At 45.8% G+C, this 27,611-nt stretch overlaps 2 protein-coding genes and 1 long non-coding RNA gene across 7 annotated transcripts; 2 read left to right on the forward strand and 1 right to left on the reverse strand.

The window, feature by feature from the left end:
- The first annotated feature begins 2,743 nt into the window (after window positions 1-2,743).
- Window positions 2,744-7,892, forward strand: LOC100382320 (Metal-nicotianamine transporter YSL2). 5 transcript variants are annotated; one of them, XM_008670110.4, is made up of 8 exons: window positions 2,744-3,334; window positions 3,661-4,111; window positions 4,203-4,375; window positions 5,419-5,516; window positions 5,603-5,737; window positions 5,827-6,016; window positions 6,084-6,198; window positions 6,280-7,892. In XM_008670110.4, the coding sequence occupies exons 2-8, from the start codon at window positions 3,727-3,729 to the stop codon at window positions 7,200-7,202; spliced, it is 2,019 nt and encodes a 672-aa protein (XP_008668332.1). In that variant the 5' UTR covers window positions 2,744-3,334; window positions 3,661-3,726; the 3' UTR covers window positions 7,203-7,892. The 5 variants fall into 5 exon arrangements, with proteins under 5 accessions (XP_008668332.1, XP_035820791.1, XP_020403436.1 ...); XM_035964898.1 differs by having other exon boundaries at window positions 2,744-3,181; XM_020547847.3 differs by having other exon boundaries at window positions 2,744-3,181; window positions 3,664-4,111.
- Window positions 7,893-11,013: 3,121 nt separating this feature from the next.
- On the forward strand, window positions 11,014-12,389 carry LOC111590867 (uncharacterized). Its single transcript, XR_002750004.1, has 2 exons — window positions 11,014-11,362; window positions 11,535-12,389. It is a non-coding gene; the product is annotated as an uncharacterized lncRNA (long non-coding RNA).
- A 1,271-nt stretch (window positions 12,390-13,660) lies between these two features.
- On the reverse strand, window positions 13,661-15,009 carry LOC100276169 (uncharacterized). Its single transcript, NM_001279363.1, has one exon. The coding sequence runs from the start codon at window positions 14,748-14,750 to the stop codon at window positions 14,121-14,123; it is 630 nt and encodes a 209-aa protein (NP_001266292.1). The 5' UTR covers window positions 14,751-15,009; the 3' UTR covers window positions 13,661-14,120.
- Between the last annotated feature and the right edge of the window lie 12,602 nt (window positions 15,010-27,611).

Below are 27,611 nucleotides of genomic sequence, written 5' to 3' on the forward strand. Positions count from 1 at the left end.
CATGACCCAAAAACATTCACCGCCGAGACAAAACGGGGAGCAGAAAGCCAAACGGATCCGAAGAAGATGCGTTGAGATTACCTTGCTATTCTACCGGAGCGGCTACCAAAGAACGCTCGTCGCCTGTCCACCACATGCCAACCTCCAAACAAGTGAGGTGTCGCGTTGATGGTGGGGAGGAGAGGGGGCGGTGGGTGGGCAGAGGGATCGGCAGAACCGTGGACCAAAATAATCTGTGGACGCCTACAGTAGCGTCTTAAGACAGACATGTCAGTAATATGAGATTTGCACAGATAAGTAATGGGCAAACTAAATTACAAGCAGCAAGAAACTTCACTCGGAACTTTGTGTAGTGCTCAGCAACAAAATCTACTATTACATGATGTTTAGTTTTACATGATTAGTTTATGCCCAATTTTCACATGTGGCAAAATGTCGAAAATGATTTGTTTGCAACATTGTGCATTCATCTGGTTTGTCGCCATTTTGGAAACATAATTACTTCTGTCTAAAGGACATTGAGCTATGCAGTTTTTAAATCACATGTTTCAGAATTAATACAAAAAGTACCCCAAAAAATGTGGATGGGCAGTTGAAAATTGAGACAGAAAATCGCAAATTCAGAACTGAATTCTAATCCTCGTAAAATCAATTGCAGAATAGATTAGTAAGTGCATTCTAATCCTCGTAAACATCTTTTGGGGGACTTTTTTAAGTTGGCCATACGCACGGGAATAAATATATATATTGGTACATATATTTACTAAAACATGATTGTATTGATTCTTAGGAACAACGAGCATTCATGTAAAACTTGACGCAACTAAAAGAAATGTCCCTCTCTTAAGCCTTATCATTTTAGCAGTCAACCCTATTTTAGCGCATGTTGGACCATTAAGCAATACACTGCCTTTGTATTCTCAACCTAGACCCAAAAAAACCCCACCATAAAAAGCAGCTAGATAAATAGCAGCGGGTTAGGAGTATTTTTTGCGTCTAAGTTGCCCGTACTCTATCTACAATGTAACAAGGTATGACTTGCATCTGCACACATGCAAGACATGAGAAATCAGGTAGAAGAATTCAGAGTCTGTAATATAATAAATAAACTTGTGTCAATTTCAAAATGAATCCCCTAAGTGAGGGTCAAAAGAACGCAAACCCCTTGGGCCTCTGATTCACTAAGTTGCCCGTACTCTATCTACAATGTAACAAGGTATGACTTGCATCTGCACACATGCAAGACATGAGAAATCAGGTAGAAGAATTCAGAGTCTGTAATATAATAAATAAACTTGTGTCAATTTCAAAATGAATCCCCTAAGTGAGCGTCAAAAGAACGCAAACCCCTTGGGCCTCTGATTCACACAATTTTAACAAGGCAGCACACCACATAACCTTAGCAGCCAGCGACTCAGCGAGTGTGACGAGGAGGAGGGGTCAATCACCTGCGGAGGCGTCTCCATGAGAGAACGGCCAGGTGCTAGCAACGGCAATCCGCGCGGCTCCGGTGGCACACGATGGTCAACTTGGTGGCGCCTGCGGACGACTTCTTCTCCACCTCCATTGTGGTAGATACGGCGCGAAGTTGAGCGAGGGAAACAGGGAGCAGCGGTGCCAGGTCGAGCAGGTTGGCGGCGTTCTCAGAGAAGGCGAGGAGGTGGAAGGAACAGGTCGCGGGTACATCGGCACCACCTCCTCAGGGAGTGGCGGTGGCAAGTGGGCCGGTAGTCGACGGTTGGAGAGGTTCGCGGCACCGCCGGTGGCGGCCTCGTGCGCGTGCGTCTGGCCGGCCGGCATCGCGTGGCGCTCAGAGGGGTCAGGTTGTAGTGGATCTTGTGACGGATCGGCAGAGCGAGGTGGTGGGTCACGCGTCTGCTGGTGAGTCGGAGGACGGGGGAGCTGGTGAGTCAGAGGACAGGGGGGCGAGGTTGGAGGTGGGGATCGACGCTCCTAGCTCTGCGCGTCTAGGGAAATAGACAGGGGGAGGCAAGGATCGCGAGCGGGACTGGGGCGAGCGGCGCCGGAGCGTGGCGGCCGCGAACGTGGAAGGTGAGCACGAGATCGGTGGAAGGGGATCTAGGTTGAGCGTCCGTCGATGGAACGGGGGAGCGATTTCCACCTACGCGATGGCTCTTCATCCCAGGCTCGCCCCCGCTGGGGAGTTTGGGGCTGGAGGGGAGCGAGGCGGGCCGGAGGGGAGGGAGGCGAGCATGGCGAGCGTCCGACGCGTGGAGGAGCAGGGTCGGCGAGCATCGCGGACGCGGGATAGGAAGGGGATAGCGACCACCGCGGCGACGAAAGCGCGACCACCCGGGATCGAAGCGGAGGCAGAACCGTGCACGGGTGTGCACGCCTACGCTCCTGTCTTAAGGAGTAGTAGAGATATTTTGTAACAAGATCCTCATTCTAGTTATAGCGACGAAAAAAATTTCCATGTAGATTTCCCTACGAACACCTATGAGAACATTTTTTGTCCTTCCCAGTTCCCGTATGGATAAATTCATATCTCCACTTAAATTATAATTTTCTTCTATTATTAATGTAAAATATTGCCACTTATACATTATTAGATGTAAAAAATCATTACGCGTATATTAAAATTAACATATTAATCGTTATATGAACACATCGTTATATGTAAATTTAATGGGTCTCTATGGTCAATAAGATGGGGAATGCTTTCCGTCCACATTTATCCATATGGGGAGAAAATTTTCCGTTCACGATCCTTTAGGAAGAAGAAACTTCTGCATCCCTATTCTATAATGCAAGAATTTCGCGTGGAAATCCCATCGCCATCTCTAGCTTTGGCGTTCGTACATGTTAGGCAACGTCTAAACGTCTTCTTGTCATGTAGTACTGCCACGCCACTAGTAATCAATAAATTTCTTGAAATCATCGATGTTCGATATAGCGGGGTATTTCACCCATGTTGTTATGATGTTATCCGTTTTGACTTCAATTTTATCTTTGTGGTGAACAGAAATTAACCCCATCCGCTCGTCCGGGGGACCGGGTGCCCAAGTGTTTCTTGCACGGAACTCCAGCATCTCATTGTGTGCTGACGATGGTTCTTCTCCCTTGCTTATTTTTAGCTTTAGTTCTTGCGTCGAGTTTCTTGCGCAATTGCTCGCCCTTGCTGACGAGGAGCAGCACCTCATACTGAAGCAGCACCCAGGTATGGAATCACTCGTATTGGCCTGTCAAAATCGGAGATGCTCCTCCTGTTTGTCCATCATTTCCCCCTCTTTTCGGTGACCTCCACATTTCTTCCTCTGTCACTGGCTCAGTGCTGTGTGTTGTCCTTCTGGCTGGAGCAAGCGGAGCCCAGGTGTGGCGAGATATTTCCTATCTTTCTCTCGATGAAACTTTCTCAAAAATAAATTCCATGGATTCTTCATCAAGTTATTTTCTTGCTCCACGGATTGCCTGCTCTGATGATCTGGTCCTTGGCAAGATCACACTCGTGTTCATAAACTCACCAACTCACTGACACCCCCGTACTCTTTCTTCTTCACCCACGGCCAAGATAGAACTCACTGGCATGCTAGGCTTCCTCTTTTTAATTCACCAACTCCCTCCTCCGGCGCATCCGCATCCGAATCTCAATCCCCACGGGCACGAATCTGACGCTGCGAAAACCTTTCCGCCATGAAGCAGGAGGGGCGGAGGCGGCAACACCAACACCAACACCACAGGCCGCCGCCGCGCCTCGAGCTGGCTATGGCGCACGCGCGGGGCGGCGGGGGCCACGGCCACGGCCACGAGGAGGAAGCGGAGGCGGCCGTCTGCCTGGACGGCGACTCCGAGGCGGGCGAAGCGCGCAGCGCGGGGCGCGCGCCGCCGTGGCGGGACCAGCTGACGGCGCGCGGGATGGTGGCGAGCCTCGCCGTCGGCGCCATGTACAGCGTCATCGTCATGAAGCTGGGCCTCACCACAGGGCTCGTCCCCACGCTCAACGTCTCCGCCGCGCTCATCGCCTTCGTCATCCTCCGCGGGTGGACGCAGGCGCTCGCCCGCTTCGGCGTCGCTACGCGCCCGTTCACCCGCCAGGAGAACACCGTCGTCCAGACATGCGCCGTCGCCTGCTACAGCATCGCCGTCGGAGGTAAGAGGCGTGCCGAGTCTTGCGACTGAATCTTCCGTTCTTGTCCGTGGAGACCTTGGTTTGGTGAACTGTCGGAGTTTCTTTGCCGCAGGTGGGTTTGGCTCCTTCTTGCTTGCTCTGAACAAGAGGACCTACGAGATGGCTGGGGAGGACACGGAAGGCAACCTTCCGGGAAGCTACAAGGAGCCTGGCATTGGCTGGATGACCGGCTTCCTCTTCGCCGTAAGCTTCGTCGGGATTGTTGCGCTAATACCTCTAAGGAAGGTCGGTAAACTGAGCTCTCTTATTTATTCTCAAGAAATCGACAACTGCGACATTACCTTTCTACACCAATCTCGTTCCGTTCCCCTATTATTGCCCGTCAAAATGTTGATCCTCCGGTAAGAAGTAAAATAAGCAATTTTTATCTTTCCACCATGGTGCTCTTTTTTCTTTTAAAACAGGTTATATTTGTGTCATGCACTCATGCGTGAGACTTAACATTTGTCTTGTTATCTTCTGGGTTTGTGCACGTCAGCTTATTTCAGGTTTGGATAGGGGTTCCTCGTATAGGGGGGGGGGGGGCAAATTTTTTTGGATTTATAAAGTTAGCCACTTCACTCTGGCAGAATGGGTAGTATTTCACCATTTCGAACATTTGATTGATGTTTTCCTTATTGTCCCTACTGGGCACCGTCTGCTGATTGAATTTCGTTGCTACATTATGCGGTCAACACTGTCGCAAGGGTCAGCTTAGTTGTTTAACCAGCTAAATGTAGCCACTTATGTCAAGCAAGTATGGTTTGATGATGACTGGTGATGCAAAAGGAAAAAACAAACGATCCAAGCCACTCGTTTCTCCATACTGAATGCTAGCTGATTTGTTTGTGGATTGAGGTATACATTGTCAAATGGAATGCATATTTTAAAATGTGAGGATATACTAATTACTACAACTTTGAATAGCGATTTAGGCATTTAGCTTTACTCCACTAGAAATATAACTAAACAAACGTCAATCTCATATCCTTGCCTTCATTTTTGGCCTTTTGGAATAAATAGTACTGTGGCTTCTGCGTCCATAGATGCATAGAGCTGCAATTATTACATTGTTTTACAGCCAGTGTTGGCTGAATAAAAGTTAACAAGTAGTAGCACCGTCCACCACACATCCATAAGTTGATAAGCTCATGCACATGCACAAAGTCGACCCAGTTCCTCTGAGCGCCTAGAATTTACGCATTCTATTTCAAGAACTTCTAGAATTTGTTAGGCTGTTTGGTGTAAGTGGATGGTGGAAATCTGCTACTGACGTTGTACCATTTCAGATCATGATAATTGACTACAAATTAACTTACCCAAGTGGTACTGCAACAGCTGTTCTTATAAATGGATTCCACACAACTCATGGAGATGCAACGGCAAAGTATGTCGTTCTCTCGCATAACTCAACCTGCAGATTCAAATAAAATTTCAATCTATTGAATAGTTTTTTGTGTATGTTCAAAATAGGCAGCAAGTGAATGGGTTCACAAAATACTTTGCAATCAGCTTCTTTTGGAGCTTCTTCCAGTGGTTTTACTCAGGTGGAGACAACTGTGGGTTTTCACAGTTTCCCACTTTTGGACTTAGAGCTTGGAAACAAACGTAACACAAGTCTTTTGGTTCATTAGTGGTTCAAATTAGTTCCTGACTAGTAAAAATTTCACCTGACATATATGCTTCTTGCATTTCAGATTTTTCTTCGATTTCAGTCTAACATATGTTGGCGCTGGGATGATTTGCTCTCACCTCGTTAATCTATCTCTCCTTCTTGGTGCACTTCTCTCATGGGGAATAATGTGGCCACTGGTCAGTGATTTGAAAGGGGATTGGTATCCTGCAGATATGCCAGAAAGCAGCATGAGAAGCCTGCAAGGTTACAAGGTCGGTTGACAGTTCCATTTTGTTATTGCAAATCTATAAGTCATGTCTTACACACCTTATTTTCTAGGCCTTCATCTGCATAGCGCTCCTCTTGGGCGATGGTCTTTACAATTTTGTTAAGGTTGTTGCATTCACTGTTAAGAGTCTACTTGGCAGATCAAGACTGAAGAATGCAAAGAAAGGTGAATAGTCTGACTAACTCCTGTGAATATTTTTTTTTTAAATGTGAATATGATCTTATGTGGGTCTCATCCTATTTCTAGAGGAAGACATTCCAGTGCTTGATGAAATTCAGCGCAATGAGATTTTTACAAGAGACAGTATCCCCACATGGCTAGCCTACTCTGGATATCTTGCACTATCAGCTGTTGCTGTGTTTGCCATTCCCTTGATGTTCCATGAGATGAAATGGTACTATGTTATTATAGCATACTTATTGGCCCCGGCATTGGGTTTCTGCAATGCCTATGGTGCTGGCCTTACTGATATCAACATGGCCTACAATTATGGAAAGGTCGCGCTCTTTATTCTTGCGGCCTGGGCTGGGAAGGACTCTGGTGTTGTAGCTGGCCTAGTGGGTTGTGGTTTGGTGAAATCACTGGTGTCAATATCCGCTGATCTGATGCATGACTTCAAGACTGGACATCTTACATTAACATCACCTAGATCAATGATTATTGCTCAGGCTATTGGCACTGCCATGGGCTGTGTCATTGGACCACTGACATTTTTACTGTTCTACAAGGCTTTTGACATTGGAAACCCTGATGGGTACTGGAAGGCACCATATGCTCTAATCTACCGCAATATGGCAATTCTTGGTGTCCAGGGCTTCTCTGCTCTGCCCCTGCATTGTTTGCAGCTGTGCTACGGATTCTTTGGATTTGCAGTGGCAGCCAATCTGATGAGGGACCTCTTGCCACCAAAGTACGGCAAATGGGTTCCATTACCAATGGCAATGGGGGTTCCCTTCCTAGTTGGTGCGAGCTTTGCCATCGACATGTGTGTGGGGAGCTTGATGGTCTTCATCTGGCACATCATTGACAGAAGTAAAGCATCTTTAATGGTGCCAGCAGTTGCATCTGGGTTGATATGTGGCGATGGGCTTTGGATCTTCCCTGAATCCTTGCTTGCCTTGGCCAAGATCAGTCCACCATTGTGCATGGCATTCAGGTCTTCACACTAGAGTAACAAAATGCTCGACATCTGAGAACAGTTCCATGTCCAATCGGAGAAGCTGTTGGCATGCCAAGTTTGTTATTAATTAGCTGGGATATGATACATGCAGGTAGGTAAAGATGCAGTGCCTATCTGGATGTTACCTACATATAATGACGTAATGTGGTACCCCTGTAAAATTTATCATATGCAAGATGATACATCACATTAGAGCAATGGTAAGTTTGAGAATTTCACCCCAGTGGTAATGGATGGATGCAAGAGCTAGCAGTAGCCAAAATTTTGCACCATAGGTTGTACCCCCACCCCTATAGTTTAATATGGAACCACAAGCTACAGTATACAAACCATCTTCCAAAGACAGCTGACCCTATTGTCAATCACAGCTGGTTTTGGTAAAAGAAAAATGCAGTCAAATCTTGCATGAATGGTTAGCAAATCATGTATATATTTATGTATGTCTTTGCCATAACTTGGATTCACAAGATGCAATGTAGTAAGAGGCATCTTGGTCAGGCATCTGATACAATTGTAAAATCATCTGCTGCGTCCTTTTATCATAAACAAAATCATCAGGTGATGTATGCCTATGAATAGTTAGCAAAAGGTACATATATGGTTATGTATATTAAACACGTTCTGTGAAGAAGAAATGTAACCATTCAACAAGAACAATCCAATGATACATTTGTCAGCATCCGGAGAAGGCTATATCCTCAGATGCTTGCCTTTTCAAAAACCTCGATAGAAGAAATTAATAGAGGCCTCGCTATTGTCAGATACATATTCTCAGGGCCTACATTCCCAGGGGCGGACGTACATAAGCCTGAGTGAGGGCCCAACCGCCCCACTCATTTCTCTGTTGCAAATAGATTTCTCTGTTGCAGATAGTGAGCTTAGATTTTTACTATACGGTTTCCTAATCAACCTAACTTAAATACCACAGCTCTGATATTTTAGTGCTCGTTCTTTTAAATATACCCTCACTTATATTTTGTTTTGGATCTGTCCCTGTACATTTCTGAGGACCTACCTTGGCTCTAGCTAAGGTAGAGGTCATTAGACCGAAGGTCTAAATCTTTTAGAGCCTTAAGGACATGTAAGGTTGTCTCAACTATTGTCGTTTGTACAGGACTGCTATATCATAGGCTCCAATGACCCATAAGGTTGTCTCAATTATTGCAGTCCATAAGAACGGCCAAAATTTGAGGCCATTATTCCATTCAAAATAAGGTGGTGCATCATGGGTTATCAAATTTGGTGGGATGATACTATTCCTAATATTAGTATTAACTAATTAACTATGAGAAATAAGATGGTGATGGATCAACTCATTCCATTTCACAAACAAGTAAAAAAAGTGAGCAGTAAGAAGATAATAGACTAGTTCATTTCTCAAACCAAACATCCTATATATACTTACTTTGGACGTTCCTAAACTTAGAACTCTCTCGGATGTCTAGGGCTTCTAGGGCTCTGTACGAGCTCCCAAATCTTTGAACCCCCGGCCTATGAGTTATTACGAATGATTCGGTCCTGAAACCCTCCTGGACTCGACGCCTCATGAGGACAATAAAGTTTTCAATTCGGTATGGGAGCACATGTAAAGTAAAGAATATAGATGACCTCTATCCCTAGAGTAGGACGCATCCTAAAGGTATAACACTATGTTCAAACCCAACCCGTCAACCTCGTGGTAGTGGTTATCTTGATAAGGCTCATTTCTATCATGTTTAATATGATGGGCAATGTTATGGTTAAATAGGTGTATTGTTGCCCCGATATAGGTAGCAGGCATACGCAAGACCACTATTTGATATGTGTCATCGTCCGTATAGCCATGCTTGAACGCGTCAGGGTACTGTAAAGTATTATAAAGTATAGATGACTATATTGATTATCAATTACGTCGTATCCAATGACGTGGATCGGTCACACCTGCCTCTACCGCAAAAGGGCCCCTAGATGAGTTGATTAGATAGTCTGAATAGCACTCCTAAGATTCTAAGTTCGACTTCCCTTAGATCGGTCTCGGTCTTGGTCCCGATTATTCTCATATGTGATATAGTGTCGCTATGTATGGGTGGGACACAGGTTTAAGGGGTATTATCAATCTGTGTAAGGTTTGCTATTAGAAGAGTTGGGTTAGAGGTTGACCTTTGGGAGATGGCTGGTGCAAAGAAGTCTTTGCTTACTGCCCCATTCTGGGCCTCCCTACTAGTTAGCTATCACTGTGGTAGTTCTTGTTAGTTTTTTAGACATGGATTTATTTCTGTATGCCTCCTATTGGCTGTCATAGGGACCTCTAGTTTGTTTCTTATATCTGTTCCTCTTCTTCAATATATTATCGCGCAGTTCTCCTGCGCTTTCGAGAGAAAAAAAGATAATACCCAGGGTTTTCTTACCCCTACAGGTCAAGATTTTTTATATCTGCCTCTACTGCAAGTTATAATTACCCCTACAATGAGGCATGTCCAACATATTGTGGTACGACTAGGGCATACCACTCCGTAGAACCCCATGATCATGACAAGATATGAATTGTTGAACCTTCGCTCGATGGAGCTTGAACTCAACAAACACATAACCCTTTTCTTCCCTTAGTCTATAAAAAGGAGGAGTAAAGCACGTATAAGACTATCTTCAACAGCTTACACATACTCATACCTATATTCAAACTACACTCTACAAACAACAAAATATACAGTATAAAACGGTGTAAAATAATGTTTTGAGTGACCATATGTGTGAATTGATGTACACTGCACCCGTTAATCCCTGATATGGCTAAATAAATTAAATATGACTAACTTTTAAAAGGCAGACATAAAGATGAAATGAGAACCTTTAGTCTATAATTCTCTCTAAAACCAAAAATCAAAAGGAGAAGGAAGAGCTAGGAGGTCAATTGCTCAGTTGATATATGAGTTTGTAACCTTCTTCGTCTTTTTTTTTCATCAATCCATCGTACTCGGGTGAATATAGAGAATTCCACAATCTCAAACCTCTATAAATGGTCTATGTGCTGCAAGCAGAATTAGCGTACAATCAACCTACGTCTCTCACTCCATCCATAACTCTTTTCACTAATCAGCTGCCTATGTTCGATACTTTAATGATGATATCATAGCACGACGATAACCTTCAACATTGTTTACATAAAAAAAAGGGTCGTCGCTGAACATTCCACATGTTCCTGTCGTTGTCTCTACATCTGATCATTCATTTTCCGAGAAAAAGCGGGACATTTGGTCCCATCAGAACAGAAAAATTAGTGAAATCTTTGGAGGATAAGAATCTCAACTTGGCTCTTTCTCAAGCCCAACAAACGGAGTGGACCCTCCAGGTTGTATCAGGGGGAGTGTGAGTGGGGGACCCTCAGCGGTCACCCTCTCCGTCACTATTTATTTCCCTGTCAATATCCAGTAGCTCATATCTACGTCGCTAGTCCAAGTAAAGAAGACAGTAAAATAGTACCCCTTCTATCTCTAGAGAAATCAATCTCTACAATCCGTACAAACCAAACTAACTTAAGTTTAACATAAAATGATCATACTATAAAAAATATGTCCAATCATGTATCTAATGATACTAATCTGAGACCGGCCGTAAATCTTGATGACCCCCTTTTTTTTTAAAAAAAAAGAATTGATCAAAGTTCAGGGGAATACCATGGGCACTTGAGCAGACATGAAAGTGCCTTCTATCTGATCCAAGACTTGTTCGAGAAAACAATCTGGAAACAAGGCAAGCGTCCCACGGATTGTGCCGAAAACAATACAGTAAAGTGATCAGTTTAGGTTTCCGTTTCGTCCGCCCCTTGGTGCTTTCCGCGCACGTCGCTGTCCAGATGACGATGGCGCGTGAAAGGGGTGATGGGTCCGGAGCATCTCGCGAGTTGCCAGCAGCAGCGGCACGCAAACCGCTCGGCGTGGATCGACGCCCATCGGACGTTTCGCTGGTTGGAGATGGGCATCGTTCAGACTTGCTCCCTACTAAAAGGCGTCAGAACTCTGAATGGCCCGAGAGGTTTACCGATGGATGGCGCAGGGTGTCGCGGAATCTTTGGCCTACTAGGCTACAACCAGTAGCCTAGGGTCCTAGTGATTTTGCATCTCCTTGTGCGGTCGATTGGTACAGACTACACTGTTAGAGTATATTATTCAGGTTAGATTATATTAGATAACTTCTGATATAGTTAGTTTAGATTTAATTGTAATTTCGGGATAACCTTCCTTTATCTAGGATAACATTCCTTTTCCTTATCTCTAGAATAACATTTTTGCTCTTCAAACCATGTACTCTTATATATTCTCCTTACATGGTATCACAAGTCTAGATTTGATCTTTGTTTGCCGCCGCCTTCGGGGAGATCGCTATCCACCGGGAGCGGCGTCCTCGTGGGATACACCGCGGATCCATCTGATCTGCTGCGTTCGTCGTCGCGTCGTCAAGCACATCACCAGATCGGAACTCACCATCAAAGCTTCGGCGGCGGCCTATGTCCACCTTCCCATCGACTAGCCCAAGTGGATCTGGCCCATTGCACGTCGTCGTGGTGGCGGCTGTGATGGGGCTGAATCCCCGACGTGGAGGCGGATGCGACCTCCACTGTCGCGCGGGTTACCCAGTGATTTACAAGATATGTTGTTGTTGTTGTTGTTGTTGCGTCTTTTCGTTTTTTTCCTGCCAGAGATCGGGTTTGCGCCTCCATCATCCATCGCCCGTCGGCTCACGCGTCATCGACATTGGCTTCGACAACATCGACTCCTTCATCTTTTTCCGACTGTGCCGCATGGCGTGGCTAGCGACGTTCTACGAACGCCCACATTCTGTTTATGCGCCTCTCCAATGACACATCGATCTCCGCCAGTTCATCGTCGCCACTACTGATTGAGAGGTTCTGCCATAGACATCGACATCACCATTGTTGTCACGTCGGTATGGCCAACCGATCGCATGCGCGACCTCACCCTCCCGTGACGTCTGTTGTCTACCGCGAGTTCCTTCACCGAGCATGAGGGTTGTCGCTGTATCGCCTCCTTGGCACTAGCGCGGCTTGTCGCCGTCCCTATCGATGTGTCGCCATTTTAGGAATGTTCCACTTAAAGCTCCTTGGGGAAATGATGTCATAATTGAGTACTAACATCCTACTTGTACCCGTTTAAGGTTTATGGTTAGCTCTTTGTAATTACGGTCATACCCATGTGTAATAGTCCGGACCCAACAACCTGAATCTATTAATACAAATCTCAACCCTAAATTAAAGTTAGGTTTCCCATACTCCCCCCTCTTCCCCACCCGTCCCCCCTTCCCACACTACTATCCAAGTTTGACCAAAAAATCGTGCGCCAAGGAAAGCATCCGTGCAAACAGATATACTAATATGGACGAGTTATTTGGAATTTGGACATCTCTATTATATTATTCGATACAAGTAGGATTAGTGCCTCTTTGGTATGACTCTTTTGATGGCTCTAGCTCGAACTTATCGTAAAGCCCTACCAAACGGTCACATAAAAAACGACTTCTCGTCGGGAGCTCTTCAAGAGCCGGAGCCGTTTTATTGATGGGAGGCAGGACACAAAAAAATGTGGCTTCTACCGGCTCCTCCGACGTTTTCCACATACACCATTCAAAAACACAGGAGAAGTTGTTTTGTCAAACAAATTGCAAAATGGTTTCATCTCCTCTACAAAATTCAAGAAGTCTGAGCCGAAACGGTTTCCAGAGGAACTAGAGCCAGGAGGCCTTAAAAAGAGACCCTTGTGAGTTCTTATATAATTTATATCCCAAAGCTCGCCGACTCACTTTTTCGATCTCTGTATTTCTAGCCAGAGAGTTATAGCATCACTATCGAGATCGATGAAGGGGAAACAAACATACACGTCGACTCTAATGATCACGGTGGTTTCGTAGTATGTTTCAAAGGGCTTCAGGTGTCAATGGACCATGATATGGTGGTGATGGGACTGGCCAGTGGCTGCTTGAGGTAGAAGTGATTACAATAGATATATATGATCATATTTTGATGAATCTAATGATCGTCTATATAGGATAAAAGGCTTGTTATGGGATTCACAAGAAGGTAAATATATAATGGCGAAAAATAAATATACAATAATAAAGAAAAGAGGTAAATAATTTGATCGACAATGATAGTAGTTACACTGGGACATGCAGCTCAAGAACTGAAAACCGAATGCCACCATGATTTAGTCTCGATGGAAACTGTATGAATGAGATAGAAGTGGGGAGAAAAAAGAAGAAGAGAGACCGTAAAGTAGGACATAAAGTTTATGTCGATGGTATGTGGAGACAAACGGTGATAGAAAAAATATATAAACAAATAAACCAACTAACAAAACTATTTACAAGAAAACATTATGAAGTGATAAAACTCTAAATACCGCGCGCTATTTGCAATTGCACCGACGACCTTGCTAGTATACTTAGTACAGTAGTAGAGTTTAAAAAAGGCACTCTATTAGCCACAGTGGAATACAAAAGCTATGAACACATCACATCTGTTCTGCTGCACACTAGACCACAGGTTTAGCAGTGGCATGCTGCATCATCTCCAGAGAAAATTCTTTGCCAAAGAGTTGCAGACATCTTAAAACATACTAGTTGCAGACTGATCACAGCAGTTCTCTTACATGAAAATACCGAAGCACCTGCGGCTACTTCCCCAGCAAATTTAGCTCAATATATAACGCCCCTAGTAGTACTCCAAACCTAGTAAGGAAACTCCCACCTTTTTTCAGTGCCTAGCAGCTGGCACAGCACTACGCTACGCAAGAAGAAGCTGCCCAGCGGCCAAGGTCCGTCCGATCCGAGGCAGGCAGCTCAAGTGGAGTGGAGTGGAGTGACGTGGCCAGCGAACGAACGAAACGAAACCTCCAAAGGCAAGGAACGTCCTTTTTCACAGGTCGAGGAAGCCGGTGGTGCGCCACACGGCGTTGCGCACGCGCCGGAGGTCGCGTCCCTTGAGTGTGCGTCCGGCGCCTTCCATGACCGACGCCGCCGCCGCAGCGCGCCGCGCGGCCATCTCGTGCGGCGGCACCACGGGCTCGCCGTCGTCGTCCTCGTCGTCCGCGGCCTGCAGCTCCGCTTCGCGGCGGCGCCTGTCCGCGGCCGTCATCGCCTTGGGCCAGGCCGGCACGGCGACGGGGGCCGACTGGTGGCACGGGCGCGGGGCGTGCTGCTTCTCCGGGCGCGCGGCGGCCGGGACGGGCGCGGTGGGCGCGTGGTGGTCGTCGGCGTCGGCGAGGAGCGCGGACAGCCCCATGCTGCCGGCGGGGAAGTGGCGGGACGAGGCGGAAATCGGCCTCCCGAGGCTGGCGGTCGGGGACGCGGTCGGGGACGGCGAGGAGGCCGCGGAGGTCGAGGACGAGGAGGTCGCGCTGCCGGAGGACCAGACGACGTCGCGCTCGTCGAGCTCCAGCTCCTGGACGCCGTGGGACTGGGAGCTGGCGTCGTCGGGTTGCTTGAGCAGGCCGAGGAAGCGGAGCGACGGGGAGGCAGTGGCCATGCGGCGACGCGGCGCGGACATGGCCGCCGACAGTGCCGGGCTCGGCTCAGCTCCTTGGTGGCGCCCGCGTGTGGAGCTGGAGCTGGAGCTGGAGGTCGCCACTGGCCCTGCGCTGCGCGTCGCGGGTTTCGGCCTCTGCTTTGGGAGCGTTATTATTGGCGGGCTGCGGTGCGGACGCCAGTGGTGGCGATGGCGGGCGTGGGCAGTGAATTATTGGGGCGTGATGGCGACGAGAGGGGTCGCCCGGCGCTGGCGACCCCGTGTCGAGCGCTCCTGTGCGCGCCGGGGGGTTTGTGGTGGTGTTTGCTGCGGCCGATATCCAGCTTTTCGAGGATATGGACCTGAAATCTGGAATCATTCCATCCGGGCGAGCCAGCCGCTTCCCAGGGAAATTGGAAGCGCAGGGACCGGAGGAACACGACATTGCTGGCGACGGCAGCAGCGAAAGATTGACGCCGACCGATCAGTAAAAACAGAGAAGCGATCATGCTCGGTGCTGTGGGTAATACGTCATTGGCCGGGCAGTTGGCGGTTTTAGTTTACGGTGTGCTTCCATGATAAACAACATCATCTCGGCATGACTGTCGATTAAACATAGCCCAATCAATTCGCTGCCTAAACTAACACAGTGGCCGCACGAATCACGGGGGCGATTGACAGGATACCTACCACAACAACAAAAAATTCCATCGGGGGGAGACGGTTGAGATAATAATTACACTCCTGACGTCCCACTCGGCGCTGGATTTATAAACTACAGAAAAAAAATGAGGTTGCGATGATTGTTTGTTTGGTACGCTGAGGGTCTATGCCTCATCACGAGTGTTTCATGGGACTTGTGTGATGATGATAATTCGAATGTTTTTTTTTTGGTATGACCTGACTTTTTCTTCTTCTTTCCATTTGGAAAATCGAGTACCTGAAAACGCCTAAAGAAACGGTTAGGATTCTGAGATCTACACATCTAAAATTTAGTGCGTTTCCGAACCAGATTACACAAAACTGAAGTTTTCTTCATGCCAAATTTATATGCTTAGAATTTGAGGTACAGTGAATTTCCCTAAATCAGTTAATGCCACTAGACCTGTTCAAGTACCATGTCAGGTTTGACCCGAAAACCATTACCTTATTTTGGCCATTTCGGCCCTGAATTGAGCCTGACATCAGGCTTTTTTTTCTTTTCGTTTGGGCTTCGACTTGACTCTTGAGCCTGACTTATGCCCCCCCCCCCCCCCCCCCCCCCCTTATTTGCACGCACCGATCTATCAGACTGTCGTCTTTTTTTCTAGTTTTTTTAACTTGTCAGTCCAAATTTTGGGGAAAGAAAATGCAATTCATGTTCAATTTAAACCGGATTCCAGTGCTAGGTCGTATCAACCATCACGTCAAATATTGACCATCATCAATTTTTACCTATAGTAAGACTCTAGTATATGTTTGACCAATGTTTTCAAGTCTAATTGCCACCGATCAGTCGACTAGTCGTGATTCGTCGTCGACAAATAAGGGGTGTTTGTTTTTTAAAGTAATGTTTAGTTCTTATATTTTATTTCATTTTAATACCTAAATTGTCAAATACGAAACTAAAACGCTATTTTAATTTCCGTATTTAGCGATTTAGGGTCTAAAATAGAATAAAATGCACATGCCATTTGATATAGCAAGTAGCAACAAGGCAACGAGCAAGAAAAGTATAACATCAAGAAACACACTCACTATCTGAGAATGAGATTATCATTTGGGTTTAGGGATTCTATTTATCGTTGCTTGCAGGTGAACAAACAAGAGTCGGCTCTCGACGACAAGGCTGATGCCTAGGCCACAATTACAGCCTATAGATGCAGCACCAAATAGCAACCCATAAAATGCACAACAACAACTCCAAAAACCCATTTAAAAACATGTTTAACGTGTTCCACACCAAATTGGACGATTGATCGCCGACTAATCGGATGACTAGGATTCTAGTCAAGTTAATCACTTCGATGGGTCTTCCAATTACTGATTAGTCCAACTAACCACGTTTAATTTAATTAGTTGGATGACTTGAAAACACTGTGTTCGGCTACATCCACCTCAATGCTATTAACTTTTTATAGACTTTTTCTTTAAAATGAAACATGACGTTTTATTAAAATAAAAATTCATCTAGTTACACAATTAAGCAAAAAACGAATAACCCGTTAAAAAATAATTTCGTAAAGTAATCAATACAGTACCACTCATTGCCATCTTTCTCTTTTTCCACTTTCATATTTTTTCTCATCTAAATGTAATTGATTGCTCAACTTTTTTAAAACTAACTTATGTGCTCTTTTTATGTCATCATCCATGTTGGCGGTGTAAAGACTCAACAACTTATTAAACTACTCAAACAATTTTGATTAAGTCATCCTCTAGCTAGCCTTATAGAGCTTGTTTTAGACCTTGTTTAACATTTCCCTTTGTAGATGTCGTTGACTTCATCTGTCACATGGTCGTGGCTTGGATGCGAAAGCAGCCCCCGAGTTCCTACGCCGGGTTGCTGGAGTTTCCAACAAATTTGCCATAGCATGGGTGCAAGGGCAGCTGAAAGGGAATTAGGCTTACACCTAGTTCCTAAATAGTTTTGGTGGTTGAATCGCCCAACACAAACAATTGGACTAACTAGTTTGCTCTAGATTATATGTTTTACAGGTGCCGAAAGTTCATCTATAACTATGCTAAATCGACTGTCCGGAATACCGTAGATTATTCCGGACAGGAGAAGCTTTTTGGAAAAACAGGCCAAGCGCGGACCGTCCGGGCCCTTGCGGCGGACCGTCCGCAACACTAGGATGACTCTCGGACAGAACCAATGCAAAAATACAAGTTTCCATTACGGACTGTCCGAAGGAAAAGCAAAGACCGTCCGAGCCCTCGCGCGGACCGTCCGGCCTTAGGCGCGGACCGTCCGGTCGGTAAGAAACCGAAAAACCCGAAGGTAACGGGTTCGGAGAAATGAATTATAGGGGGCCTCGCGGACCGTCCGGGGTGCACGACCGGACCGTCCGCGACTGGCTCTGTCTGACATCTGACGACGCATTAAATGCAATATAGCCGTTGATATAGCCGTTACTGCTGACCGTTGCATTTTCAGCCGTTGATCTACAGGGGCGGACCGTCCGCACCAGGAGGGCGGACCGTCCGCGCTCGGCAGAATGGCCCAACGGCTAGGAAGTGGTTGGTGGCTATAAATACAACCCCAACCACCTCCATTCACTTCATCCAAGCATTCCAACCTTCAACATTCAATACAAGAGCTAGCAATCCATTCCAAGACACATTCAAAGCCTCCATCTCTCCAAGTTTCACAATTGAGAAAAGAGATCATTAGTGATTAGTGGCTTGAGAGAGAAAGGGATCCGTGTGTTGTTTGTCGCTCTTGTCGCTTGGCTTCTTTAAATCGTGCTTTCTTGATTCTTTCATTGCGATCAAATTCACTTGTAATTGAGGCAAGAGACACCAAACTTGTGGTGGTCCTTGTGGGAGCTTTGTGTTCCAAGTGATTAAGAAGAGAAAGCTCACTCGGTCCGAGGGACCGTTTGAGAGAGGGAAGGGTTGAAAGAGACCCGGCCTTTGTGGCCTCCTCAACGGGGAGTAGGTTTGCGAGAACCGAACCTCGGTAAAACAAATCCGCGTGTCTCACTTACTTATTCGCTCGCGATTTGTTTTGCGCCCTCTCTCGCGGACTCGTTTATATTTCTAACGCTAACCCGGCTTGTAGTTGTGATTATTTTTGTAAATTTCAGTTTCGCCCTATTCACCCCCCCTCTAGGCGACTATCAATTGGTATCAAAGCCCGGTGCTTCATTAGAGCCTAACCGCTCGAAGTGATGTCGGGAGATCACGCCAAGAAGGAGATGGAGACCGGCGACGACAAGCCCACTACAAGCCAAGGGAGCACTTCATCTTCATCGGAAGAGTCCCGCACCAAGAGAAGAGAGAAGAAGAAGAAATCCTCCAAGCGGAAGGAGAAAAGATCTTCCTCTTCTCACCATAAGGAGAAGAAGGAAAAATCTTCTCACAAGCCGCATCGGAGTGGGGACAAGCACAAAAGGATGAGGAAGGTGGTCTTCTACGAGACCGACACTTCATCAACCTCCACCTCCGGCTCCGACGCGGCGTCCGTCACTTCTAAACGCCAAGAGCGTAAGAAGTATAGTAAGATCCCCCTACGCTACCCTCGCGTTCCTAAACATACACCTTTACTTTCCGTCCCATTAGGCAAACCACCAACTTTTAATGGTGAAGATTATGCTATGTGGAGTAATTTGATGCAATGTCATCTAATCTCTCTCCACAAAAGATTATGGGATATTGTTGAGTATGGTGTACAGGTACCAGCCGTAGGGGATGAGGACTACGACACGGACGAAGTGGCCCAAATCGAGCACTTCAACTCTCAAGCCAAAACCATTCTCCTTGCCTCTTTAAGCAAGGAGGAATACAACAAAGTACAAGGGTTGAAGAACGCCAAGGAGATTTGGGACCTACTCAAGACGGCGCATGAGGGTGATGAACTCACCAAGATCACCAAGCGGGAAACGATCGAGGGGGAGCTCGGTCGCTTCCGTCTTCGCCAAGGGGAGGAGCCACAAGACATGTACAACCGGCTCAAGACCTTGGTGAACCAAGTGCGCAACCTCGGGAGCACAAAATGGGATGACCACGAAGTGGTTAAGGTTATTCTGAGAGCCCTTATTTTCCTTAACCCTACTCAAGTACAATTAATTCGTGGCAATCCTAGATATACACAAATGACCCCCGAGGAAGTCATCGGGAATTTTGTTAGTTTTGAATGCATGATTAAGGGCTCCAAGAAGATCAACGAGCTTGATGAGCCTTCCACATCCGAGGTGCAACCCGTGGCCTTCAAGGCAACGGAGGAGAAGAAGGAAGAGTCTACATCAAGAAGACAACCAATTGACGCCTCCAAGCTCGACAACGAGGAGATGGCCCTAATCATCAAAAGCTTCCGGCAAATCCTCAAGCAACGGAAAGGGAAGGACTACAAATCCCGTTCCAAGAAGGTTTGCTACAAGTGTGGTAAGCCCGGTCACTTTATTGCTAAATGTCCATTATCAAGTGATAGTGACAGGGACAACGACAAGAAGGGCAAGAGGAAGGGGAAGAAGAAGTACTACAAGAAGAAGGGCGGCGATGCCCATGTTTGTCGGGAATGGGACTCCGACGAAAGCTCAAGCGACTCCTCCGACGACGAGGACGCCGCCAACATCGCCGTCACCAAAGGCCTCCTCTTTCCCAACGTCGGCCACAAGTGCCTCATGGCCAAGGACGGCAAAAAGAAGGTAAAATCAAAGTCCTCCACTAAATATGAAACATCTAGTGATGAGGATGATAAAAATGAGGAGGATAACTTGCGTATTCTTTTTGCCAACCTTAACATGGAACAAAAAGAAAAATTAAATGAGCTAATTAGTGCTATCCATGAAAAGGATGATCTCTTGGACTCCCAAGAGGACTTCCTAATCAAGGAAAACAAGAAACATGTTAAGGTTAAAAATGCTTATGCTCTAGCAATGGAAAAATGTGAAAAATTGTCTAGTGAGCTAAGTACTTGCCATGAGACTATAGACAACCTTAGGAATGAGAATGCAAATTTGTTAGCTAAGGTTGATTCTCATATTTGCAATGTTTCAATTCCTAGAAATAATGACGATAATTTGCTTGCTAGGATTGAAAAATTGAACATTTCTCTTACTAGCCTTAGAAATGAGAATGAAAAATTAATTGCTAAAGCTAAGGATTTTGATGTTTGCAATGCTACTATTTCTGACCTTAGAACTAAGAATGATTTGTTACATGCTAAGGTTATTGAATTAAAGTCTTGCAAACCCTCTACATCTACTATTGAGCATGTGTCCATTTGCACTAGATGTAGAGATATTAATGTTGATGCTATCCATGATCACCTTGCCTTAATTAAAAAACAAAATGATCACATAGCACAACTTAACGCTAAAATTAGAGAGCATGACTTAGAAAACGAAAAATTTAAATTTGCTAGAAGCATGCTCTATAATGGGAGACGCCCGGGCATTAAGGACGGCATTGGCTTTCAAAAGGGAGACAATGTCAAAATTAATGCCCCTCCTAAGAACTTGTCTAACTTTTTTAAGGGCAAGGCTCCCATGCCTCAGGATAACGAGGGTTACATTTTGTACCCTGCCGGGTATCCTGAGAATAAGATTAAGAAAATTCATTCTAGGAAGTCTCACTCTGGCCCTAATTATGCTTTCATGTATAAGGGTGAGACATCTAGACCTAGGCAACCAACCCATGCCAAGTTGCCTAGAAAGAAAACTATTAATGCATCAAATAATCATGCCATTTCATTTAAAACTTTTGATGCATCTTATGTGTTGACTAGCAAATCTGGCAAGGTAGTTGCCAAAATTGTTGGGGGCAAACACAAGGGCTCCAAGACTTGTGTTTGGGTACCCAAAGTTCTTGTATCTAATGCTAAAGGACCCAAAACCGTTTGGGTACCTAAAACAAAGAACTAAACTTGTTTTGTAGGTTTATGCATCCGGGGGCACAAGTTGGATACTCGACAGCGGGTGCACAAACCACATGACCGGGGAGAAAAGGATGTTCTCCTCATATGAGAAAAACCGGGATCCCCAACGAGCTATCACATTCGGGGATGGAAATCAAGGTTTGGTCAAAGGTTTGGGTAAAATTGCTATATCTCCTGACCATTCTATTTCCAATGTTTTTCTTGTAGATTCATTAGATTACAACTTGCTTTCTGTCTCCCAATTATGTCAAATGGGCTACAACTGTCTTTTTACTGATATAGGAGTCACTGTCTTTAGAAGAAGTGATGATTCAATAGCATTTAAGGGTGTGTTAGAGGGTCAGCTATACTTAGTAGATTTTGATAGAGCTGAGCTCGACACATGTTTAATTGCTAAGACTAACATGGGTTGGCTCTGGCACCGCCGACTAGCCCATGTTGGGATGAAGAATCTTCATAAGCTTCTAAAGGGAGAGCACATTTTAGGACTAACCAATGTTCATTTTGAGAAAGACAGGATTTGTAGCGCATGCCAAGCAGGGAAGCAAGTTGGCACTCATCATCCACACAAGAACATAATGACGACTGACAGGCCATTGGAGCTCCTACACATGGATCTATTCGGCCCGATCGCTTACATAAGCATCGGCGGGAGTAAGTACTGTCTAGTTATTGTGGATGATTATTCTCGCTTCACTTGGGTATTCTTTTTACAGGAAAAATCTCAAACCCAAGAGACTTTAAAAGGATTCTTGAGACGAGCTCAAAATGAGTTCAGCTTAAGGATCAAGAAAATAAGAAGCGACAATGGGACGGAGTTCAAGAACTCTCAAATTGAAAGCTTCCTTGAGGAGGAGGGCATCAAGCATGAGTTCTCTTCTCCCTACACGCCACAACAAAATGGTGTAGTGGAGAGGAAGAATCGAACTCTATTGGACATGGCAAGAACCATGCTTAATGAGTACAAGACACCGGACCGGTTTTGGGCCGAAGCGGTCAACACCGCCTGCTACGCCATCAACCGGTTATATCTTCACCGAATCCTCAAGAAGACATCATATGAACTCCTAACCGGTAAAAAGCCCAATATTTCATATTTTAGAGTTTTTGGTAGCAAATGCTTCATTCTTATTAAAAGAGGTAGAAAATCTAAATTTGCTCCTAAAACTGTAGAAGGTTTTTTACTTGGTTATGACTCAAACACAAGGGCATATAGGGTCTTTAACAAGTCCACTGGACTAGTTGAAGTCTCTTGTGACGTTGTGTTTGATGAAACTAACGGCTCTCAAGTAGAGCAAGTTGATCTTGATGAAATAGGTGAAGAACAGGCTCCATGCATAGCGCTAAGGAACATGTCCATTGGGGATGTGTGTCCTAAGGAATCCGAAGAGCCTCCACATGCACAAGATCAACCATCCTCCTCCATGCAAGCATCTCCACCAACTCAAAATGAGGATGAGGCTCAAAATGATGAAGAGCAAAATCAAAAAGACGAGCCACCTCAAGACGATAGCAATAATCAAGGGGGAGATACAAATGATCAAGAAAAGGATGATGAGGAAGAACCAAGACCGCCACACCCAAGAGTCCACCAAGCAATCCAACGAGATCACCCCGTCGACACCATCCTCGGCGACATTCATAAGGGGGTAACTACTCGATCTCGGGTTGCTCATTTTTGTGAACATTACTCTTTTGTTTCCTCTATTGAGCCACACAGGGTAGAGGAAGCTCTCCAAGATTCGGATTGGGTGGTGGCGATGCAAGAGGAGCTCAACAATTTCACGAGGAACGAGGTATGGCATTTAGTTCCACGTCCTAATCAAAATGTTGTAGGAACCAAATGGGTCTTCCGCAACAAGCAAGATGAGCATGGTGTGGTGACAAGGAACAAAGCCCGACTCGTGGCCAAAGGGTATTCACAAGTCGAAGGTTTGGATTTTGGTGAAACCTATGCACCCGTAGCTAGGCTTGAGTCAATTCGCATATTATTGGCCTTTGCTACTTACCATGGCTTTAAGCTCTATCAAATGGACGTGAAAAGTGCCTTCCTCAATGGACCAATCAAGGAAGAGGTCTATGTTGAGCAACCCCCCGGCTTTGAAGACAGTGAGTATCCTAACCATGTCTATAAGCTCTCTAAGGCGCTTTATGGGCTCAAGCAAGCCCCAAGAGCATGGTATGAATGCCTTAGAGATTTTCTTATTGCAAATGGATTCAAAGTCGGAAAGGCCGATCCTACACTATTTACTAAAACTCTTGAAAATGACTTGTTTGTATGCCAAATTTATGTTGATGATATTATATTTGGGTCTACTAACGAGTCTACATGTGAAGAGTTTAGTAGGATCATGACACAAAAATTCGAGATGTCAATGATGGGGGAGTTGAAGTATTTTCTAGGATTTCAAGTAAAGCAACTCCAAGAGGGCACCTTCATCAGCCAAACGAAGTACACTCAAGACATTCTAACCAAGTTTGGGATGAAGGATGCCAAGCCCATCAAGACACCCATGGGAACTAATGGGCATCTCGACCTCGACACGGGAGGTAAGTCCGTGGATCAAAAGGTATACCGGTCGATGATAGGTTCATTACTTTATCTTTGTGCATCTCGACCGGATATTATGCTTTCCGTATGCATGTGTGCAAGATTCCAAGCCGACCCTAAGGAAGCTCACCTTACGGCCGTAAAACGAATCTTGAGATATTTGGCTTATACTCCTAAGTTTGGGCTTTGGTATCCTAGGGGATCCACATTTGATTTAATTGGTTATTCCGATGCCGATTGGGCAGGGTGTAAGATTAATAGGAAGAGCACATCGGGGACTTGCCAGTTCTTGGGAAGATCCTTGGTGTCTTGGGCTTCAAAGAAGCAAAATTCAGTTGCTCTTTCCACCGCCGAAGCCGAGTATATTGCCGCAGGCCATTGTTGCGCGCAATTGCTTTGGATGAGGCAAACCCTGCGGGACTACGGTTACAAATTAACCAAAGTTCCTTTGCTATGTGATAATGAGAGTGCAATCAAAATGGCCGACAATCCCGTCGAGCATAGCCGCACTAAACACATAGCCATTCGGTATCATTTTCTTAGGGATCACCAACAAAAGGGAGATATCGAGATTTCTTACATTAATACTAAAGATCAATTAGCCGATATCTTTACCAAGCCGCTTGATGAACAAACTTTTACCAAACTTAGGCATGAGCTAAATATTCTTGATTCTAGGAATTTCTTTTGTTAACTTGCACTCATAGCTCATTTGTATACCTTTGATCATATATCTTTCATATGCTATGACTAATGTGTTTTCAAGTCTATTTCAAACCAAGTCATAGGTGTATTGAAAGGGAATTGGAGTGTTCGGCGAAGACAAAGGCTTCCACTACGTAACTCATCTTTCGCCGTCGCTCCAAGCAACTCTCCGTTCCAAGGGGAGAAAACATGAGCACCAAGCAAAAGGACTTCGTCTTTGGTATAATCTTAACTCATCTTTTTATGACCAAGAGGAAGATAGCACTTCGAGGGCTCTAATGCTTCCGTTTTTGGCGATTCATGCCAAAGGGGGAGAAAGTAAGAGCCCAAAGCAAAAGGACCGCACCACAAGGACCGCACCACCACCAATTTCAAAAACTTAAGTGTTGAATATTTTTCAATTGATAATCCTATTGTGTTCAAAAGGGGGAGAAAGTAGTATTTCAAAATGACATATCAAAAACCCTCTTGAACACTAAGAGGAGGATCTCATTTAGGGGGAGTTTTGTTTAGTTAAAGGAAAAGCATTTGAAACAGGGGGAGAAAATTTCAAATCTTGAAAATGCTTCTCAAAATCTTATTCATTTGCCTTTGACTATTTGCAAAAGAACTTTGAAAAGGATTTACAAAAGAGTTTGCAAAAACAAAACATGTGGTGCAAGCGTGGTCCAAAATGTTATATAAGAAAGAAACAATCCATGCATATCTTGCAAATATTTACATTGGCCAAATTCCAAGCAACCTTTGCACTTATATTATGCAAACTAGTTCAATTATGCACTTCCATATTTGCTTTGGTTTGTGTTGGCATCAATCACCAAAAAGGGGGAGATTGAAAGGGAATTAGGCTTACACCTAGTTCCTAAATAGTTTTGGTGGTTGAATCGCCCAACACAAACAATTGGACTAACTAGTTTGCTCTAGATTATATGTTTTACAGGTGCCGAAAGTTCATCTATAACTATGCTAAATCGACTGTCCGGAATACCGTAGATTATTCCGGACAGGAGAAGCTTTTTGGAAAAACAGGCCAAGCGCGGACCGTCCGGGCCCTTGCGGCGGACCGTCCGCAACACTAGGATGACTCTCGGACAGAACCAATGCAAAAATACAAGTTTCCATTACGGACTGTCCGAAGGAAAAGCAAAGACCGTCCGAGCCCTCGCGCGGACCGTCCGGCCTTAGGCGCGGACCGTCCGGTCGGTAAGAAACCGAAAAACCCGAAGGTAACGGGTTCGGAGAAATGAATTATAGGGGGCCTCGCGGACCGTCCGGGGTGCACGACCGGACCGTCCGCGACTGGCTCTGTCTGACATCTGACGACGCATTAAATGCAATATAGCCGTTGATATAGCCGTTACTGCTGACCGTTGCATTTTCAGCCGTTGATCTACAGGGGCGGACCGTCCGCACCAGGAGGGCGGACCGTCCGCGCTCGGCAGAATGGCCCAACGGCTAGGAAGTGGTTGGTGGCTATAAATACAACCCCAACCACCTCCATTCACTTCATCCAAGCATTCCAACCTTCAACATTCAATACAAGAGCTAGCAATCCATTCCAAGACACATTCAAAGCCTCCATCTCTCCAAGTTTCACAATTGAGAAAAGAGATCATTAGTGATTAGTGGCTTGAGAGAGAAAGGGATCCGTGTGTTGTTTGTCGCTCTTGTCGCTTGGCTTCTTTAAATCGTGCTTTCTTGATTCTTTCATTGCGATCAAATTCACTTGTAATTGAGGCAAGAGACACCAAACTTGTGGTGGTCCTTGTGGGAGCTTTGTGTTCCAAGTGATTAAGAAGAGAAAGCTCACTCGGTCCGAGGGACCGTTTGAGAGAGGGAAGGGTTGAAAGAGACCCGGCCTTTGTGGCCTCCTCAACGGGGAGTAGGTTTGCGAGAACCGAACCTCGGTAAAACAAATCCGCGTGTCTCACTTACTTATTCGCTCGCGATTTGTTTTGCGCCCTCTCTCGCGGACTCGTTTATATTTCTAACGCTAACCCGGCTTGTAGTTGTGATTATTTTTGTAAATTTCAGTTTCGCCCTATTCACCCCCCCTCTAGGCGACTATCAGCAGCCATGAGCCTCTGCACGGGGCGAGAGGACGATCGAGGGGTGTCTTGACTTTTTGGTGATACGCCTCTTCATCGCCTTTACGCAAGGAGGAAGAGGGGGAAACATGTAACACCCCGTCCAATCCCTGGACCGACGGTACTTACTCCTGGCAGCTCTCTAGGATCATATATTGTCCCCACAGACCAACACGAGTCTTTTGTGCGCACTTTGTCCTCACTCATGCGCACCCGAGAAAACTTCCCGGTCGGTCACCCATCCCAAATTGCTCCAAGCCAAGCACGCTTAACTTGGAGGTTCTTTCGAGATAGGCTTCCGAAAAAGAAGATGCACCTTGTTGGTATGATTACACTATTAATTCTATTAAGCCTTGGGTCAGGACATCCCATCCCAGGGGCCAGGATATCACAATCCACCCCCCTTAGAAGACCGACGTCCTCGTCGGTCAACCCCAATCCAGGAACCTCCCCTCTTGGCCACGTCTGTATGTCTAGTGTCGTCATATGCCATGCCATGTGACCACTCCAGGCCCACATGCGCCATGCGCCATATACCCGAACCCCCTAGCCCACACACGCCCGTGAAACCGCGAGGGTCGGCTCTGATACCACTTGTAACACCCCGTCCAATCCCTGGACCGGCGGTACTTACTCCTGGCAGCTCTCTAGGATCATATATTGTCCCCACAGACCAACACGAGTCTTTTGTGCGCACTTTGTCCTCACTCATGCGCACCCGAGAAAACTTCCCGGTCGGTCACCCATCCCAAATTGCTCCAAGCCAAGCACGCTTAACTTGGAGGTTCTTTCGAGATAGGCTTCCGAAAAAGAAGATGCACCTTGTTGGTATGATTACACTATTAATTCTATTAAGCCTTGGGTCAGGACATCCCATCCCAGGGGCCAGGATATCACAAAACACCATGCTACCCTAAGTGGGCAACGAGCGTGATGTCTCCAGTGAGCTGTTAACGGGTAATCCGAGCGGAGGCCCG

This window comes from Zea mays, chromosome 2, assembly GCF_902167145.1.
Source record: "Zea mays cultivar B73 chromosome 2, Zm-B73-REFERENCE-NAM-5.0, whole genome shotgun sequence".
Taxonomy (NCBI): domain Eukaryota; kingdom Viridiplantae; phylum Streptophyta; class Magnoliopsida; order Poales; family Poaceae; genus Zea; species Zea mays.

Coding starts and splice junctions, on each gene's coding strand:
- LOC100382320 (XM_008670107.4), top strand. CDS start 3,655: ATGAAGCAGGAGGGGCGGAGGCGGCAACACCAACACCAACACCACAGG. Junction 4,376..5,418: donor CGCTAATACCTCTAAGGAAG/GTCGGTAAACTG, acceptor GTACCATTTCAG/ATCATGATAATTGACTACAA. Junction 6,199..6,279: donor ACTGAAGAATGCAAAGAAAG/GTGAATAGTCTG, acceptor TCCTATTTCTAG/AGGAAGACATTCCAGTGCTT.
- LOC100276169 (NM_001279363.1), bottom strand. CDS start 14,750: ATGTCCGCGCCGCGTCGCCGCATGGCCACTGCCTCCCCGTCGCTCCGC.